We start from the raw sequence: 17,422 nt of genomic DNA, 5'->3' as shown, positions 1-17,422 counted from the left end.
GTTTGGCATGATGAAGAGAGCCTAGGAGAGGCTGTTGGTGAAAATGCAGCCCAGTTCCAGCAGAAGACCCAGCACTTTGGAGATGCCAGGACCATGGGATGACCACCAAGAACAGCAGCAGAGGTGGAGTGGAGCCTGCCCTAGCTTAGAAGACAACTGTGTGTATTGCAGAGGGCAAGTTGGAGAAGCGACCCAAGTCCTTTGGAAGAGTCCAGAAGATGGTGAGTGAATCCCAGATAATTGGATGCTAGCTATTTACACTGTTGGAATTTGGTTTTGCTTCGTTCAGATTGTGACTGGGCCCTGGTTCTTCCCTCTTGAAGTGAGGAGGCATTTAATTTTGATTTTTTTTTTAAAGATTTATTTATTTATTATGTACACAGAAGAGGGCACCAGATCTCATTACAGATGGTTGTGAGCCACCATGTGGTGCTGGGAATTGAACTCAGGACCTCTGAAGCAGCAGTGCTCTTAACCTCTGAGCCATCTCTCCAGCCCTTAATTTTGAATTTTATAGGAGTCTACAGCTGAAAGACTTCGATCTTTAAAAAGAGATTTTGGATTTTTAGAGACTGGATATTTTAAGGAGACTTAAGTTTTAATGTGTTTGAATTTGTGAGGACTGTAGTACTTTTAAAGTTATTTATGTTTTGTATTATGATATCAACATTAACATGCCATCTTGGGGAAAGGAAAACTTCTAATTGAAGAGTGGTATGTTTGTGTGTCAAGTTGACAAGGGATCAGTTGTATTGGCTACTTTATGTCAACTAACAAGCTAGAGTTATCTGAGAGAAGGGAACCTCAATTGAGAAAATGCCTCTATAAGACTGGGTTGTAGACAAGCCTGTGGGGCATTTTCTTAACAATGGGGAAGGGCCCAGCCCATTGTGGGTGGTGCCACCCCTGGGCTGGTGGTCCTGGGTTCTACAAGAAAGCAGGCTGAGCAACTGTGAGAGCAAGGCAGTAGGAAGCGCCCCTCTATGGCCTCTGCATCAGCTCCTGCCTCCAGGTTCCTGCTCTGCTTGAGTTCCTGTCCTGACTTCCTTCGATGATGAATGTGATACCTCAGTAAAACCCCCCACTCTATCCCCTACAGACAAAGAAAAGCTTAAACCAGGATTCCTAAGTGTAGATAAGAAAGTGTAGACCCCTTTTCCCCAGGTGGCTGTATTTGCTACAGGGACTTTGGAAAACACAGAGTCAGGATATTCGTCCAAAACACTAAAAAGGGAGGCGGGTTAAAATAAATTATATGGTCTGTGCCTTTAAGAACTAGCCTCACAAAGAAAGGGGAGTGCTCCTTCCAACCTCCCTGCTGTGAGTGAGAGATTTAGAAGAGCCTCCCTGGAGACTTGTAAACTTAGAAAACACCTTACTTTTGCATTCTGTACCTAAAGTCTCCAGTGGCAGCTTTGGGGACGCGATCTAGGCACAAGATCCTCACTCTATTGTCTCAAAAAGGGGACCTTAGACAAAGATATCTCAATATAGATACACCCAGGCCAGTTTCAAGTCCCCAGAAATGATGGCGCCAGCCCCAGGAACTCAAAAGAACAGAGTCAGGATGTCTGATGGTAACCAATTAACCACGAGATGCCCCTCTCGGAGATAACATGACCAGACCCTGGAGAGGAGTTGTAAAACTCCTGCCAGGACAAACAGATAAGCTAGAATAAGATAAAGTCCAGGCCTGGAAAAACTGGACCAATCAAGGATGGACCCGTACTAACCCCCTCCCCTCTAAGAAATTTTATGGGTTTTGCCTATAAAAACTAACTTCCCCAAGAAAGAGTAACTCTTCTCTGCCTCACTTGAGATGGCTTGAGATGAGTTCCCTGTCATGACTTGTAACAGATAAACCTTGCTTTTGCATTCTGGTATGCTTGTCCTTGGTGGTCTCTCTGGGGGTTACGATCTGGGCACAACAATGAACATGATATGGAAGTGCAAGCCAAACAAACCCTTTCTAAGACAGTAGGTGCACATACCAGCACGCCACTATCATTTCCCTGGCTATGACATTTGTCTTTAAATTCATTAATCACTACATTTTCACCATGACTCTCCATTCCCAACTTCTTAGTTTAATTCACTCCCTCTGTGGTTTGATTTTTTTAATCAGCACACATTTCTGAAAGGGGTGTTGCCTTCCTCTGCAAACTTATGATGCCAAGATATGTTTACTTTCATACAGGCCTCATATCATCATCTGACATTGATCAATGCTACCAAGCAATCTGATGCTACTTTCTTTTGCTTCCTTCTAACAGTCTTTCCTTCTTCAGCTTGTCCTCTCTTCTTATCCTTAAAGATCAGGAACTGCTCCACACACAGCAGAGAGGGTAGATCCATCCCTGCATTTGACAGAACTGGACTGAGAATCATGTGCCTACCAGGGAAGAAGCAACCATTACTGTGCCCGAATGCTACCAGACGCGTCATCAGGGATCTTTCCTGAATGCCAATGAGAAATTCTCAGGCTCAATGCAACGCACAGGCATGCTTTGTTTGTTCTAATAACTTTATTAACTGAGAGTCATTTCCCCTAGTGCGCAGTATGGCTTTTCATCTACAGATGCCAGACTTCATTTCAAGCATTCCTTTGGGAACACTCGGGATGTGTCTAGTGCGTTAAGTCTCTTTGATGGTTCTGCTTCACGGATTTAAGTTTTTCTCCTCAGGTGGATCTGTCTGTTCTCATGCCTGTGTGTTCCCCACAGTGCTGTCCTGGCCTCTCAATCTGTTCTGTCACGTTTTTTTCTTTTGCATCTGGTTCCCTCTTTTTTTGCACATGGCTTCTGTTCCATAGGACAGTCTATTCTTCTGACCTCTTTGAGTCTACTCTTCAATTCTATTGTTTAGTAATCCGTTAGTCACATATTTTTCAGTCAAGGTTTTTAGGAAGTGTTTTATTTTTTGACAATTTCATACATATATATACATGTACATTGGTGGTTTTCATCTGCCCCCATTATGATTTCTCCCACTGAATCCTTTCTCTGTCCAACAAGATCTGCTCCTGCTTTTGTGACTTTATGTTGTTGTTAGTGTTGTCTGGGAGGTTTTGGGTATGACTCTCTGAGTTCAATCAGGGTTGCTTTCATGAAGGAGAGTGAGGAGGTATTTACTGCCATGGGCAAGTTACCCCTGGCGATTGCACTGATAGTCAAAAGAGTTCATGCCCTTGTGTAAATGATCAAGTTAGACTTTTATAGGCTCATCTGCACTTGTTCAAACAAGGAGGTATTTTTCTTAATTTTTCTATTGTTCCACTTGGCAAATCACATTAAGTAGCTTATAACCATTGTATTCTGTAACTACCTTTTATTATTTTTGTGAAATTTAAGCTTAGGCATCATACAAATTTCTATCTAGTTAATACTCAAATTTGAATGGTATCAGCGGGGGTGGGGGTGGGGGTGGGGTGGGGGGGGGTGGGGGGAATGGAGGGGTGCATGCTTTTCATCCCAGTTCTTGGGAGGCAGAGGTAGGTGGATCTCTGAGTTCAAGGCCAGCCCGGTCTACTGTCTTGAACCCTAAAGAAAATGGAGTGGTAATCACTTTTTAGCTGAAGGATAGTGTCAGTACAGGATGGCAAGGCAGTGGGACAATCATAACTTTGATTTAGGGCTGTCATCTCTAACATCCTCTCCACAAAATCTATTTTCTGTGCTCTTGGATTGTGCTCTTTTAGTTTAGGTTTGTTTTTTTTTTTTTGTTTTTTGTTTTTTTTTTTTTAACTTTTCTTTTGTTGTTGCTTACATTCTCAAAATCAGTGTGGTTCAAAATGGAACCCTCTTGTTCCCCAATCCTCTGATGGCTTTTCCTTTTTTTCTGAATGATCCCCTGCTGGAGACGTCCTCGCCTCGAGGCCCTGCATGTCCAGCATGCTCCCATGCTTAGAGGGCTGAAGCAGAGACTTCAAAGACTCACAGCCATGTCCGGTCCAGGCAGCAGCTTTTCTGCCATGACCTCTGGTGACCTTGAGAGAACAGGGTGTCCAGACTCCTGTATACGCCAAGGAATCCAGAAATCCACATTCACATGAATGCTCCATAAGAGTTAGCAACTAACCACAAAAAAGAAAGGAAGGAAGGAAGGAAGGAAGGAAGGAAGGAAGGAAGGAAGGAAGGGAATAGAAAAGAAAAGAAAAGGAAAGGAAAGAAAAGAAAAGAAAAGAAAGGGGAAAAAAAGAAAAACAAAGACAAAAATTAATGAAAGAATTAGTCAAATAAAACATGCCTTTTAGGCCACATTGAGCCTGAGACCATCTCACTGGAAGCAAAGGCACAGGATGTCTGAGTGGCGTCTCCTGTAGAATTCTGGGACAACAATAGTTGCTTCTGCCCTGGAAAGAATGTAACTCTTGGTCCAACACTATCACTGTGAAGAAAATCTACCCTTTCTGCTCTGACTCTTCAAAAACACCTCCCTCCCGGCTGACCACTGAGGAGTGCTGTGCCTAGTTTCAGATCCCAAGGTTCTGTCAGAGACTGCGCTTAATGTCTGACTCTTTTCTTAAGAAGCTATGCTGTGGATCTTTTTATAGTCATTGTTTAAATTAATTTCAAGAGAGCGCCTCAAGTCAAAAAGACTTCCGCTGTTTTATTTTTGCTGTTCAGAAAACATTCTGAAGACTTTTGGCACTGCATTTCAATTTTCCCATCCTCTCATAACTCACCTGTCCTGGAGCACTGAAGTCAGGAACCTTTTCTAGTGAGGAAACCTACAGTGTCTCATTCTGCAGGGCAGAAACAAGCCTTTCTACCCTGTGGATAGTTCCAGAAGAACAGAAATATCCCTACAGGGTTGTCACAAAGCTCTCTTTTGCAACAGGAAACTCAACCCCTCACAACAGCTACCCAGTTTTAATAATACTGGAATTCTTTCATTGTCTTTTTTCCCAATAAAACCTAGGGCCTTGTACGGAAAGTGCTCTACTACTGAACTAAAATAAACCCTAGCCCTAGCTTCATTCCTTCACTTTTACCTATTTATTTAAAATTTAAGAACCCCAAACTTCATGAAGATTTATCAATAAACCTTATGTAAAAGCCAAAGTCAACCTGTGAGCCCCACCTGCCCAAAGACCAGGTAACTTCCTGGAATGCTGGGAGTTGTAGTTCTTAGAAAATGACAAAGCCGCATGAGAAATAATGGTGACTGTGTGATTTTGTCCTTAGAAAGCCCCTACGACACACGTCTTGTTGACACTCACTGGGAACCCAGGGGTGAACCTGATCAGAGTCCATTTTTCTAGTCAGTACTTAATGAAAGCTTACTTCAAATTTGGCTCAGAATTGTGGAACTGGTTTTTCTTTCATGAATCTCAGGATTAACACTTACCTATGTGTTATAACTTTAGCCCTAATGAGATTTTTTTTTACTAAGACCAGATTTTGAAATATCGGAAGAGGAAACAAAGCTATCTTGATGGTGGGAGATGCGAAAATTATGATAAATAATGATGGGAAATAAAAAGTAAAACCAAAAAGGTGAAAGTAAAAAGATAAACCTCTGGTCTAGTCCTTCTCCAGTTTCAAAGAAAAAATGCTCACACTGGCGGATGCCATTGGGGACTACAAGGATGCCCACACTGGCGGATGCCATTGGGGACTGCAAGGATGCTCACACTGGCGGATGCCATTGGGGACTGCAAGGATGCCCACACTGGTGGATGCCATTGGGGACTGCAAGGATGCCCACACTGGCGGATGCCATTGGGGACTGCAAGGATGCCACACGGCGGAGGGGACTGCAAGGATGCCACACCGGCGGATGCCATTGGGGACTGCAAGGATGCCCACACCGGCGGATGCCATTGAGGACTACAAGGATGCCCACACCGGCGGATGCCATTGGGGACTGCAAGGATGCCCACACCGGCGGATGCCATTGGGGACTGCAAGGATGCCCACACCGGTGGATGTCATTGGGGACTGCAAGGATGCTCACACTGGCGGATGCCATTGAGGACTACAAGGATGCTCACACTGGCAGATGCCATTGGGGACTGCGGTGATCTGCTTACCAGGTGAAGGAATCCTGCAGCTGTGAACCAGGTACTGAGAACTATTGACATGAGTTTGGAAAGCTTCACTGAATTACTAAAAGGACAAAGACAAAGAACTGTTAGGTCTCTGCAGGCAGGTTCTCAATCAGCACCAACACATTGTTCTTCAAAAGCCCAGCTTTCTGCTCACAGCGTGGCCCACAGACTGGAAGGTACAGCAGCACCTGGGGCTCTGCCCTCACCTGTCAGTCTGCACGGTCACAGGGTCTCTGTATCATTCATGTATGTATTAAGAGTCTAAGAGACTGGGCTGGAGAGATGGCTCAGCGGTTAAGAGCACTGTCTGCTCTTCCAGAGGTCCTAAGTTCAATTCCCAGCAATCACATGGTGGCTCACAACCATCAGTAATGAGATCTGGTGCCCCCTTCTGGCATATGGCAAACTTGCAGAAAGAACACTCTTTACATAATAAATAAAATAAATCTTAAAAAAAAAAAAAGAGTCTAAGAAACACTGTTGGAAACACATCCAGTGTTATGCATTTCTTCAAACGTTATAGATTTTACTGTTTCCGTCCATCAGTCTGGTGTTTTAAAGGCACACATGGGATCAGTACTCAGCAAATGTATAAGGTTACAGGAACAAAAACGGCCGCAGTCCAGGCATGGACCTGTAATCTAGATTACAGGAATGTAGGGACACACGCTGGACTCAGACCAGGAGCGTTGAGGAAAAAGTACCCGAGAGGCTTAAGTCTGTCACGGAGAGCCTAGAGTTCAGCTGAAACAGCTGCAGTTCCAGGCCTGGCCATCTGTCATGTAAAAACAGTCTCTCCAGCCTTGACTTCCTCACGATGCTGAGAGGTTATTCTTAATAACACATGCATGAGACCCAAACCTCTGTGTTGGCTGACTATTTTTGTTTTGGGGAGAGAGACCTGGAATGAAAATCAAAGCAGATCGACTTCTGGTAATTTTGCAAAACAAGGAACGGGCCATCTCTTTACAAGGACTGCCAAGTTTCCAGCCAGGGTGCTCCATGCTACGTGGAGGCAGTGAGTGGGGGAGGGAGCACACAGATGCTGAGGGACGTCCCAGTTTTCACACTGGAATTCTGCTGGGACACGGGGAGCTTGCGGACCAGTACATGTTTTCATTTCCCAACCCAAACTGCCGAGCTGGCTCGCCAGGCTGGGCTGCACTTACCTGGACTTGATGACATGGAGGATCTGTAAGATTTTCGGGAGTTCGAGCAGCCGCAGAGCTCTTAGAAATCTGAAACCTACAAAGCAACCGGAAGAGAGCAGCCTGAAATATACCGTGATTGGGATGTGCATGCACTCCATGCACTCTCCTTCCCTGAAACTCTTTTTTTTTTTTTTTTTTTTTTTTTGAGACAGGGTTTCTCTGTGTAGCTTTGCGCCTTTCCTGGAACTCACTTGGTAGCCCAGGCTGGCCTCGAACTCACAGAAATCCGCCTGTCTCTGCCTCCCGAGTGCTGGGATTAAAGGCGTGCGCCACTACTGCCTGGCCTAATTGGTGTGTATTTTATAAACAATAAATAAAACATAAAATTTTATAAAAAACGACTGTTAAAAGCCCATGCATCATCAATATACCCACCTTAAAGACAAAACAACAACAACTAAAGACATGTTACAGCATATCTGACTATGATAATTGACCTTGAGAAGGCAGGGGAGGTCATTCTTGGAGTCCAAATGAGATCTCAACATAAGGGTCCATGGGTGCTGGAGCCCTGCCCCTCCGGATGTAGACACCATTATCCCATCAAAAACTACTGGGCACTTGCTGTGTGCCAGGTGTACTGCTACATGCTGAGATCAAGAAATGATTTCTGATCATTCTGATGATGACACGGCCCAGCATCCGTGAGGCAGAAGCAGGTGGATCTCTGGGAGTCCAAGGCCAGCCTGAGCTACAGAGGGAGATCCTATCTCAAAAGAAAACAACAAAACAAAACAAAAACTGTTTCTGCAAATGTAGTACAAAACTCTACAGTCAAGAGGAGGTTCTTTGAAAAGGCAGTGAGGTATTTAAAAAGAAAGATAAATATTCTAAATGAATGTTGAGTGGTTTGGGGCTAAAACAACATTGATACTAATTAGTGATTGCCACAGCACACTTACCTAGCCAATTACTCTTCAAATAATAAGAAATGAAGGTTGGTGGTACGGTAAAAATGTCTACAATTGAATTCATCTCCAACCAGAACTTGATCTTGTCATCAGCTGCCCAAAACTGAAATGGAAACAACACACCCAATTAGATTACCTTGGGGATTTTTTTTTTAAGATTTTAAAATTATTCTATGTACATAAGTATGTTTGTATGTATGTAAGCCTGCATGTTAGTATGTGCACCATGTGCAAGCCTGGTGCCCACAGAGGCCAGAAGAGGGCGTCAGAACCTTTGGAACTGAAATTACAGACAGTTGTAAACTGCCATGTAGGAACAGGGAACTGAATGCAGGTCCTCTACAAAGCATCAGATGCTCTTAACTGAAAAGCTATTTCTCCATTACCTTCCTACCATCGAGAATTTTAAAGGGACTGTGAAGGATAGTTATTATTCAGCTATATTTCATTCATTAACTGAAGTTTTAATCTCATGCTATTTAACACAGATACAAATACATTTATGCAAACACGCAAATGCATATATATTACATAAAGAGATTGTACCTTGGGCTGAGTGTGGTGATACACAACTTTAATCCCAGCACTTGGGAGGCAGAGGCAGGTGGGTTTCTGTGAGTCTGAGGCCACCCTGGTCTACAAAGAGAGTTCCGGGACAGCCAGGGCTATATAGTGTGACTTGTCTCAAAAACCAACCAACCAGAACAAAAGAAAAGTGAGAGGAAGAGAGAAATCACACTTTTACTGAGTGTTCTATTAATGAGCATATAGTCCTTTTACCTAACTCTCACATTTAAACACTGTGAGCTTTCTACTGTCCCTAGAACTTTCTGATATATCTATATAGACACTATGTACATTAATAGAGGATATAATTCTATATATGTACGTATTTCATTTTATAGATCTGCATGTGTATGTCATATACATAGAGCTTATTATTTGGGATCAGTGATGACATATGATTTAGGACAGTGTCCAATGAAGAAGCTACAGCTTTCAGCAAGCTTGCCTGGCCATTGTGTTTTCTGAGCTTCTGAATTAGATTTAGAACACTAAGTTTTGATCTGCAGAGATGGCTCAGTGGTTAAAAGCACTTGCTGCTCTTGCAGAGGACCCAGGTTCAGGTCCCAGTACCCACATGGTGACTCAGAACCATCTGTGACCAATTCCATGGAATTCCATGCCCTCTTCTGGCCTCTGTGGGCACCACAGGCAAGTGGTGCCCAGACATACATGAAGACATAACACCCATACACCTAAAACAAAATAAGTAGAACTTAAAAACACTTGAAAAACAAATCAAAGATACAAATATAAGATGGCACACACGCCATTAGTATAGCAATGACATTCAAGTTTTGCAAGCTTCTGATTGTCAGTCAGACTTCGCCAGTGGAAGGCCAGAAGCCAGTGAGGACTGCGGACACGGAGTTTAATAGTGGGGTTGTTCCAGTTGTGCTGGAATTCTGGACCTGGCTTACACTTTCAAGCACAGCAGATGAGGGTTTTAGGTCTCACTAAATATTTAACAGCTTAGGGTACAGATCTACCTTTAGAGCCCGAGAACCAAGGGAGACTGGAGAACTGGGGAACTAACTGGTCTCTTTACATTGCTTCTGGGGGGGGGGGTGTAGTTGTTATCATTTTACCTAGGTACTTACCCTCAACCCAAAATAGAAACTGAAGAAAGCATTGAAACTCAAATCAACAGTGAGGGTTCTGTCTTCAGATGTAGAACACATTCCAGTGAGGCTGGAAAGAAACGGGACCGTTTCGCAAAGATGAAGATTTAAAAACCTATGTCTACAGTGGAGCCATAAGGGCGGGACAGGCAATGCGCATATTCACCATGAGTGCTCCATTCAAGAAAGACTCATGCTCACATCTGAATGGAATTATCCTCCTTTGAGGAGTGGAACTATGAATAAGTGAAGGCACAAGACCATCCCTGGAGCTTAGGACAGTGGGGGAATGGCCCACGACTCCATCACAGAGCTTATGGGTTCCACTTCAACTTCCTAAGCGCGGATCCAGAATTTTATGGTCCTTTGCGGTTGAGAAACCATCTATCTAGTCAGGATTTTTCAGCTTCTCTAACCCTTTGAGACAAGGCTACTTTAGACCAAATGACTGGATCTGAAACAAATTCAAAGGCAGCTCCTAAAAGATGTGTCAGGAATGTACAAAGCAAAGACTACCATTTCCCTGGGTTTTCTCAAGTAGTGTGGCTTTTGTGGCTGCAATTCTTAATTTTACCCCAGCTGGGATTTAATATAATTTTCAGAGGTTTGGCATGAAGTTTAAATTAGACTAAGTTTAGTGTTTTAAAAATATTGCCCTAGCCTTAAGATAAATAAGAAGGGGAGGACTTCAAAGAATTGATCCAAGGTTGAATCAATTTCCAAACCACACAAAGGTCTCTGAAGCCTAACAGAGGCTCTGAGATACCCCAGGACTTCTTTTTCAACTTGTATGGAATTCAAAGCGGCCCCATGTGAGGGAGCTGACAGCTGGAAGTTTCCAGTCCCAGAAGCTCTGAAGTACTGCTGTACAGCCCACCCCAACACTAGCAATGGGGGGGGGGGCAAAATGCAGGGCCGACGCAGGCGCTTACCACAGAACTGGAGTCAGTGCTCACGAGGGGTAGCTACATGCTTTACCATTTTGATTTCGCTTCTGTGAGGGGTGAGAGGCAGGCTGGGGTGGGGGTGGGGGTTGCACACATGCAAGCAAAACTCTATTTGACATCCCGGAAGAGAGATTCTAAAGCAATTAAATTACTGATAAAGCAAACAAAAATAATCGGGGTTTTTACTCACTCTGTTGAATTGATGAAATAGATTATAAGAGAGCCGATGCTTAGTACAAAGACAAGGATCACCTAAAAACAGAAAAGGACAGGGACAAGATGCTCTTTTATTGACATGGACTAAATAAGCCCATGAAATTGTGTTTTCTATTTTAAATGAAGTAAATATTGTAGTGTATTTTTATCACTATGTGCAGGGAAGGAGGAAACTGGTTTTCCCTGACCTCACCTATGTGTGTGTAGCACTATGTTCAACATTCATTTATGCCAGTATTCATTCATTCATTCATTCATTCATTCATCCGTTCACTGAAGAAAAGTGGATGAAGCTTTACACTAACTCAACATGTACCCATTTTACTTAACTTTAACTCTCACACACTTGAGTTCAGTGAATGCTTCCTGGGTGCTTGGCATGTGTCACGTGCTTCATTTCATGACAGAAATGAGGGCTAATAAATAACAGTCTTGGACTTGAACTGCCGTGATGTGTCCTTGTGGACACTCCCCTCCTCGGGAAGACGTTATGTGAGAAGAAAGTGAATGTTTTTACCATGCCAGTTAGTCTGGTATATGAGGCACACACATCCGGTGGAACGGAGCCAGGAAGCTGCCTATGCCAAGCCCCCAGCAGGAAGGGGTACATCAAAGAGGGTAATGGGGGTGAGTGTGTTTATAATACATTGTATACATGCATTAAATTGTCCCCCCAAATCAGCTCTCTTTCTTACACACCCAGGACTATCTGTGCAGGGTGGTATCACCCATAGTGGGCCGGGTACTCTCACATCAATCACTAATCAGGAAAATGCTAATGACTGATGAAAAGAGAGGCCGCGGATTTGAAGGAAAGCAGGGAGGGGTAGATGGGAGGGCTCAGAGGTAAGAAAGGGAAGGGAGGAATTCTGTAATTAAAATAAAGTCTTAAAAATAAACAAGAAAAAGAAAATGCCCACAGACTAAGCATATTCTCAAATAAATACAAGAATAAAAATCCAGCTATAAGCCGGGCGGTGATGGCCCACACCTGTATTCCCAGCAGTCGGGAGGCAGAGGCAGGTGGATCTCTGTGAGTTTGAGGCCAGCCTGGTCTACAGAGCCAGTCCAGGACAGGCTCCAAACCGACAGAGAAACCCTGTCTCAAAAAACAAAAACAAAACAAAACAAAACAAAAATCCAGCTATATATATTTATGTTAGAATAGAATTATCCATAATAGAAGGTACCAAAAAGATAATAATTAAAATGCAAATATCAGCTAATATTTAATATGCCCTAAGTGGTTTACACATATTATTATCTAATTCTCTATAATGCTCCAAGAAGGCCTTATAAATCTCCTTTACAGTCATTGTATATAGCTGAAATCCAATTTATAAAAATCAGTTTATAAGGGCTGGAGAGATAGCTCAGCGGTTAAAAGCACTGGCTGCTTTTCCAGGTGTCCTGAGTTCAATTCCCAGCAACCACGTGGTGGCTCACAACCATCTGTAATGAGATCTGGTGCCCTCTTCTGGCCTGTAGGCATACATGCAGGCAGAATGCTGTATACATAACAAGTTAAAAAAAAAAATCTTTAAAAAGAAAAAAAAAATCAGTTTATAAAAAGTCAGCAAGCAGTAAGCTGAATGTGAAGAGTGGCCCCCAAGGCCAGACTGCCGTCCTCAAGGCCAGAGCAGGAAAACCCCTGCCTGTCTGTGACCAGTGCTGAGCTGACATTTTCTGGCTCAAGCTGGCTCCCCAGCCCTGTCCCCCTCCAAAGCCTGAGAACACTCATCTGCCAGGCCAGGTTTAGCCCAAAAGAGCCTGGAGCAGACCAGCTCCCACAAGCAGTGGCACCGAGGGCAGCTGAGAAGACTGTGCGCACCAAGGAACAAGAAATGGCTGCAGTTAGCTGCCATGGATTGACCAAGAGTGGCCTGTGGCCCTCCTGGGTGTCCACTGGGCCTGTGAGCATCCACTGAAAAATCCCCCTGGTGAACTAAAAACAAAGTACGTTGTCTAAAAAAGGCAAGAACAAAAATCCAGCTCTCTGACACCTGCAAGAGACACAGGTCAGAGGAAATAGGACGAGAGGGTTGAAAGGGAACAAACGTAGAATTTATATTATGCTGATACTGTATTGTAAGATATGCCAGAAGAAAGCAGATATTCCCCATTGGCTAAGAACACTAACAAGACGGTTTAATAGGTGACTCTTGGCAAGTATGACTATACCATTCAAATTCTGCTGGAAATGGAAGACATCCAATAAAAAAAAATGAAGGCTTTGACATGCCCCTTTCAATCATTCAGCAAATAATTAGGGACACTGAAAAGTACTGCATGAATATCAGACAATACATATTCTTTCACAATCCATTAAATGGTAGAAGATGTTGATTGTGTACTAGGCAATGAAGCATTTCTCATATATTCTACAAAATAGCAGTGGTTAAAAACAGTCATCCTTGGATCATAACTTTCTTGTGGTGATATTTTGTTTGTGCGCAAACAAATAAAGCTTGCCTGGAGATAAGAGTGCTGAGCTAGGGACTGGAGAGATGGCTCAGAGGTTAAGAGCACTGGCTGTTCTTCCAGAGGTCCTGAGTTCAATTCCCAGCACCCACATGGTGGCTCACAACCATCTGTAACGAAATTTGATGCCCTCTTCTGGCCTGCAGTCATATATACTGTGTACATAATAAATAAATCTTAAAAAAAAAAAAAAAAAAGAGTGCTGAGCTAGCCAATAGAGGCCAGGCAGTGGTGGCACACACCTTTAATCCCAGCACTTGGGATCTCATGCCTTTGATCCCAGTACTTGGGAGGCAAACACCTTTAATCCTAGTACTTGGGAGGAAGAAACAGGACATGATATGGCTGGGCAGAGAGAGAGGAAGTGATAGGGCAGGGTGGAGACAGGATCTTGACCCCCTTGTGGTCTGAGGATTTAGCAGAGGTAAGAAGTCTGGTGGCTGGCTGCTCTGCTTCTCTGATCTTTCAGCTTTCATCCTTGGTATCTGACTCCAGGTTTTTATTATTAAGACCAATCAGAATTCATGCTACACTTTCCTTCTTAGAAACTAGAAAAATTAGCCACCTAATCTAAGCCCCTTCGCCTCTACAGGAAAGTCAAAGCATACAACACTTTCCAAACAGATGTTTTTCTAGTATTTATGTTCTAGACACATCTCTATGAAAAGCACAAAGTGCACACGACTTTACTAATGAAACTTGCAGAGGGGCAAACAATAAGCATAAAATCTAAGTAATTTTGCTCACTTAGAGAAAAATAAAGCAGATTGATGACCAGAACGCCCTACACACAGTGCTTAAACACAGCTAAAACCACCACAGGAAAGAAGACGCCTACCTGTGCGACCAAAGTCCAGAGGGGACTATGATCGGGTCCAAGGCTACGGTTCATTGGCATGAGAACAGTGTAAGGGAAACTCACCAACACTTGCCCCACGAAGGTCTGTGCAGAAAGCAACAATTCTATGCGGTCATGAAATACTCTATAAAAGTAAAATCTTCTTAAAGGGTTAAGGCCACTTCTCCCTGATGAGAACAGTTTCTGTGAGCGAGAAAAAGGAATGGCCAGTGAGCTGCAGCTCGAGAGGAAGGATCCCTCTTTAGACTGGGGAGGGTCTTGTCATGGTATTAGTCAGAAATAATTCTACCTTCCCCAACCCAGGAAACGAACATTGTGACCACTAAACATTTCCTAGAGCAGTCAACTAAAGAGATTTCTAAATGCTACAAACTACACAAACACACCACACACACACACACATACACACACACACACACACACACACACACACAGCATATGTTCACCATACACATTAATCTGCAGAGTATCAGAATTCTTTCCCCAATAATTTTATAACATTGTTTAAAGTCCTGTCTTCAAAGGTTTTCTTTATTTTTATTTATGTATCTGGGTGTTTTGCCTGAATGTAATTTCTGTCCACCAAGCATATGCCTGGTGCCCAGGGTAGCCAGAAGAGGGCATCAGATCCTTTGGAACTAGAAGTATAGACAGTTGTGAGTCTCCGCGTAGGTGCTGGGAATTGAACTCAGGACCTCTGGAAGAGCACCCAGTGCTCTTAACCCTGAGCCATCCCTCCAGCCCTGTTTAAAGTCTTTAAAGTAGAAACAACTGCAGAGTAAACTGTCTTATCAATAAAATCTATGAACTTCAATACTAGATATTCTCAAATATAAAAATATAAAATCCGTACTACTAATAACCTTAACTTTTTATTCTTATTTCAAACTATGCTACTTTATACCACCTTAACACTGAGATATATTTAAGCAAAATTTGCAATATTAATTATGATACACTAATATATATATACATAATATATATAAAAATGTATTCCATTACAAAAAATCTACTATAATCTCTTCCAGGAAGAAACAAAAGTTTAAGAAGTGAAAATGATAACAAACTACAGAGGGCTTGATGCAATTCTTCCATTAAGCTGATTGTGGTGGCGCACGCCTTTAATCCCAGCACTCAGGAGGCAGAGGCCGGCGGATCGCTGTGAGTTCGAGGCCAGCCTGATCTACATACAGAGTTAGTTCCAGGTCAACCAAAAAAAAAAAAAATAAATAAAAAAGGAAGAGAGGAATTTCAAACAATGTCATCTTCATAGAGCATCATTTGTTCCCATTGTCATCATTTGTTCCTATTGTCATCATTTGTTCCCATTGTCATCATTGGTTCCTATTGTCATCATTTGTTCCCGCTGTCATCATTTGTTCCAATCATTGGTTCCTATTGTCATCATTTGTTCCAATCATTGGTTCTTATTGTCATCATTTGTTCCTGTTGTCATCATTTGTTCCAATCATTGGTTCCTATTGTCATCATTTGTTCCTATTGTCATCATTTGTTCCCACTGTCATCATTTGTTCCAATCATTGGTTCCTATTGTCATCATTTGTTCCCATTGTCATCATTTGTTCCTATTGTCATCATTTGTTCCTATTGTCATCATTTGTTCCAATCATTGGTTCCTATTGTTATCATTTGTTCCAATCATTGGTTCCTATTGTCATCATTTGTTCCTGTTGTCATCATTTGCCAGCAGTTAAATCGCATCAACCTTTGCAAAGTGAGTTAAGCTCCAGTAAATGCCCAGGCATTTGTGGCTGGTGTAGGTAACACATAAAAACACATAAAGCACATATACATACAGACACATAGGAATCATGCGCGAAGACTATTCAAAAGAAAGAGTGAGTTGCTGACTGTGCCTCTGTGACTCCCTTCAGTAGTTAACAAAACTCTCTGAAACAGGTCTCATGGAGCCTAGGCTGATCTCAAGCCTACATCGGACATAGTCTTCGTAGCTTTGGCTGGCCTGGAACTCGCTATGTAGACCTTTATGTTCTTCTTTAAAATTTATATATATTCTCTCTCTCTCTCTCTCTCTCTCTCTCTTTTTTTTTTTTTTTTTTTCTCTCTCTCTCTCTCTCTCTCTCTCTCTCTCAAACACACAGCAATCTTCCTGCCTCAAGTGACTAACCCACAAAGTACCACATTTGGCCTTAACTGGCAATGTTTACGGAAGTTTTCTCAGAACAGAGACTCTGGTGCGTCCATCGTCATCCATGCTCACCAAGTTTTGCACTGGTGGCCTTGGGCCCTGCTTCCTGCCCTTTATGACGCATCAGGCTCATTAGCCTGAAAAATCAAGGAAGGCCTGAACTGCTTGCTAAACATAGACATGTGCCAAACTTAGCCCCAGTCTTCACACACAGATGTCCCAAGCAAGGGAACTGACCAAGACGGCTCCTGAATGCTTGATGCTTTGCCATTTTTTTGCGATTTTCAAGATGATTCTGAAAAAGACTAAGATGATGAGTCCCCCGAAGAAAGTCACGCAGGAGGAGAGAATAAAGGCTGCTTGGATTTCAATACTGCAGTACGTGTCCTCCAAATCTTCCTCATTCAAATTGTTTAGGTGTGAGTGAAACATCTTGAGACCACACTGTTGGCCATTCTATGATGTCACGGTCACTTGGCAACACTGTATTGCATCATCTTAGGACCCGATGTGAAAGCCAATGAGAAGTTCAAGGGACAAGAGTCTGGTGAGACCCACACTGCAGTTAACCGATGGAAAATGGTAGGGCCTGCCCAGGGCAGCTGTCAGTAGATGGGAAGGCTAGACCCCATGGGTACTTCTCTGGGCCCTTGAGGAATTATACACTCTGGGGCTGTTAGCAGCTGCCTGCCCATTTCAATGGACCTGTTTAGTCACACAACTTCAAATTTTGTTTCTGGGGAAATACATCCAATTAGTCCAAAACTGGTTCTGCATCTTTCTGAGACAACATTACAGTCTTGATAACTTTAGAAAAAAAAAATTCTTAAAGATTTGGGTTGTGTTTATTCTTTTAAAAAGCTGTAGGTAAACTAAATTTATCTAAATAT

The 17,422-nt window shown here is 42.8% G+C and overlaps 1 protein-coding gene across 1 annotated transcript in view; it reads right to left on the bottom strand.

Moving 5' to 3' along the window:
* Nucleotides 1-17,010, bottom strand: part of Kcnu1 (potassium calcium-activated channel subfamily U member 1) — a 65,830-nt gene extending 48,820 nt beyond the window's left edge. Inside the window, exons 1-7 of the mRNA XM_037211663.1 lie at nucleotides 16,770-17,010; nucleotides 14,426-14,545; nucleotides 10,997-11,058; nucleotides 9,839-9,929; nucleotides 8,166-8,277; nucleotides 7,222-7,297; nucleotides 6,035-6,110 (exon numbers count right to left, since the gene is read on the bottom strand). Of these exons, the coding sequence (XP_037067558.1) occupies nucleotides 6,035-6,110; nucleotides 7,222-7,297; nucleotides 8,166-8,277; nucleotides 9,839-9,929; nucleotides 10,997-11,058; nucleotides 14,426-14,545; nucleotides 16,770-16,964 (732 nt within the window). The 5' untranslated portion in view covers nucleotides 16,965-17,010. The remainder of the gene's footprint in view (nucleotides 1-6,034; nucleotides 6,111-7,221; nucleotides 7,298-8,165; nucleotides 8,278-9,838; nucleotides 9,930-10,996; nucleotides 11,059-14,425; nucleotides 14,546-16,769) is intronic.
* Between the last annotated feature and the right edge of the window lie 412 nt (nucleotides 17,011-17,422).

The sequence above is a fragment of the Peromyscus leucopus genome, chromosome 17 (genome assembly GCF_004664715.2).
Source record: "Peromyscus leucopus breed LL Stock chromosome 17, UCI_PerLeu_2.1, whole genome shotgun sequence".
Lineage (NCBI taxonomy): Eukaryota > Metazoa > Chordata > Mammalia > Rodentia > Cricetidae > Peromyscus > Peromyscus leucopus.
This window is presented reverse-complemented; position numbering and strand designations above follow the sequence as displayed.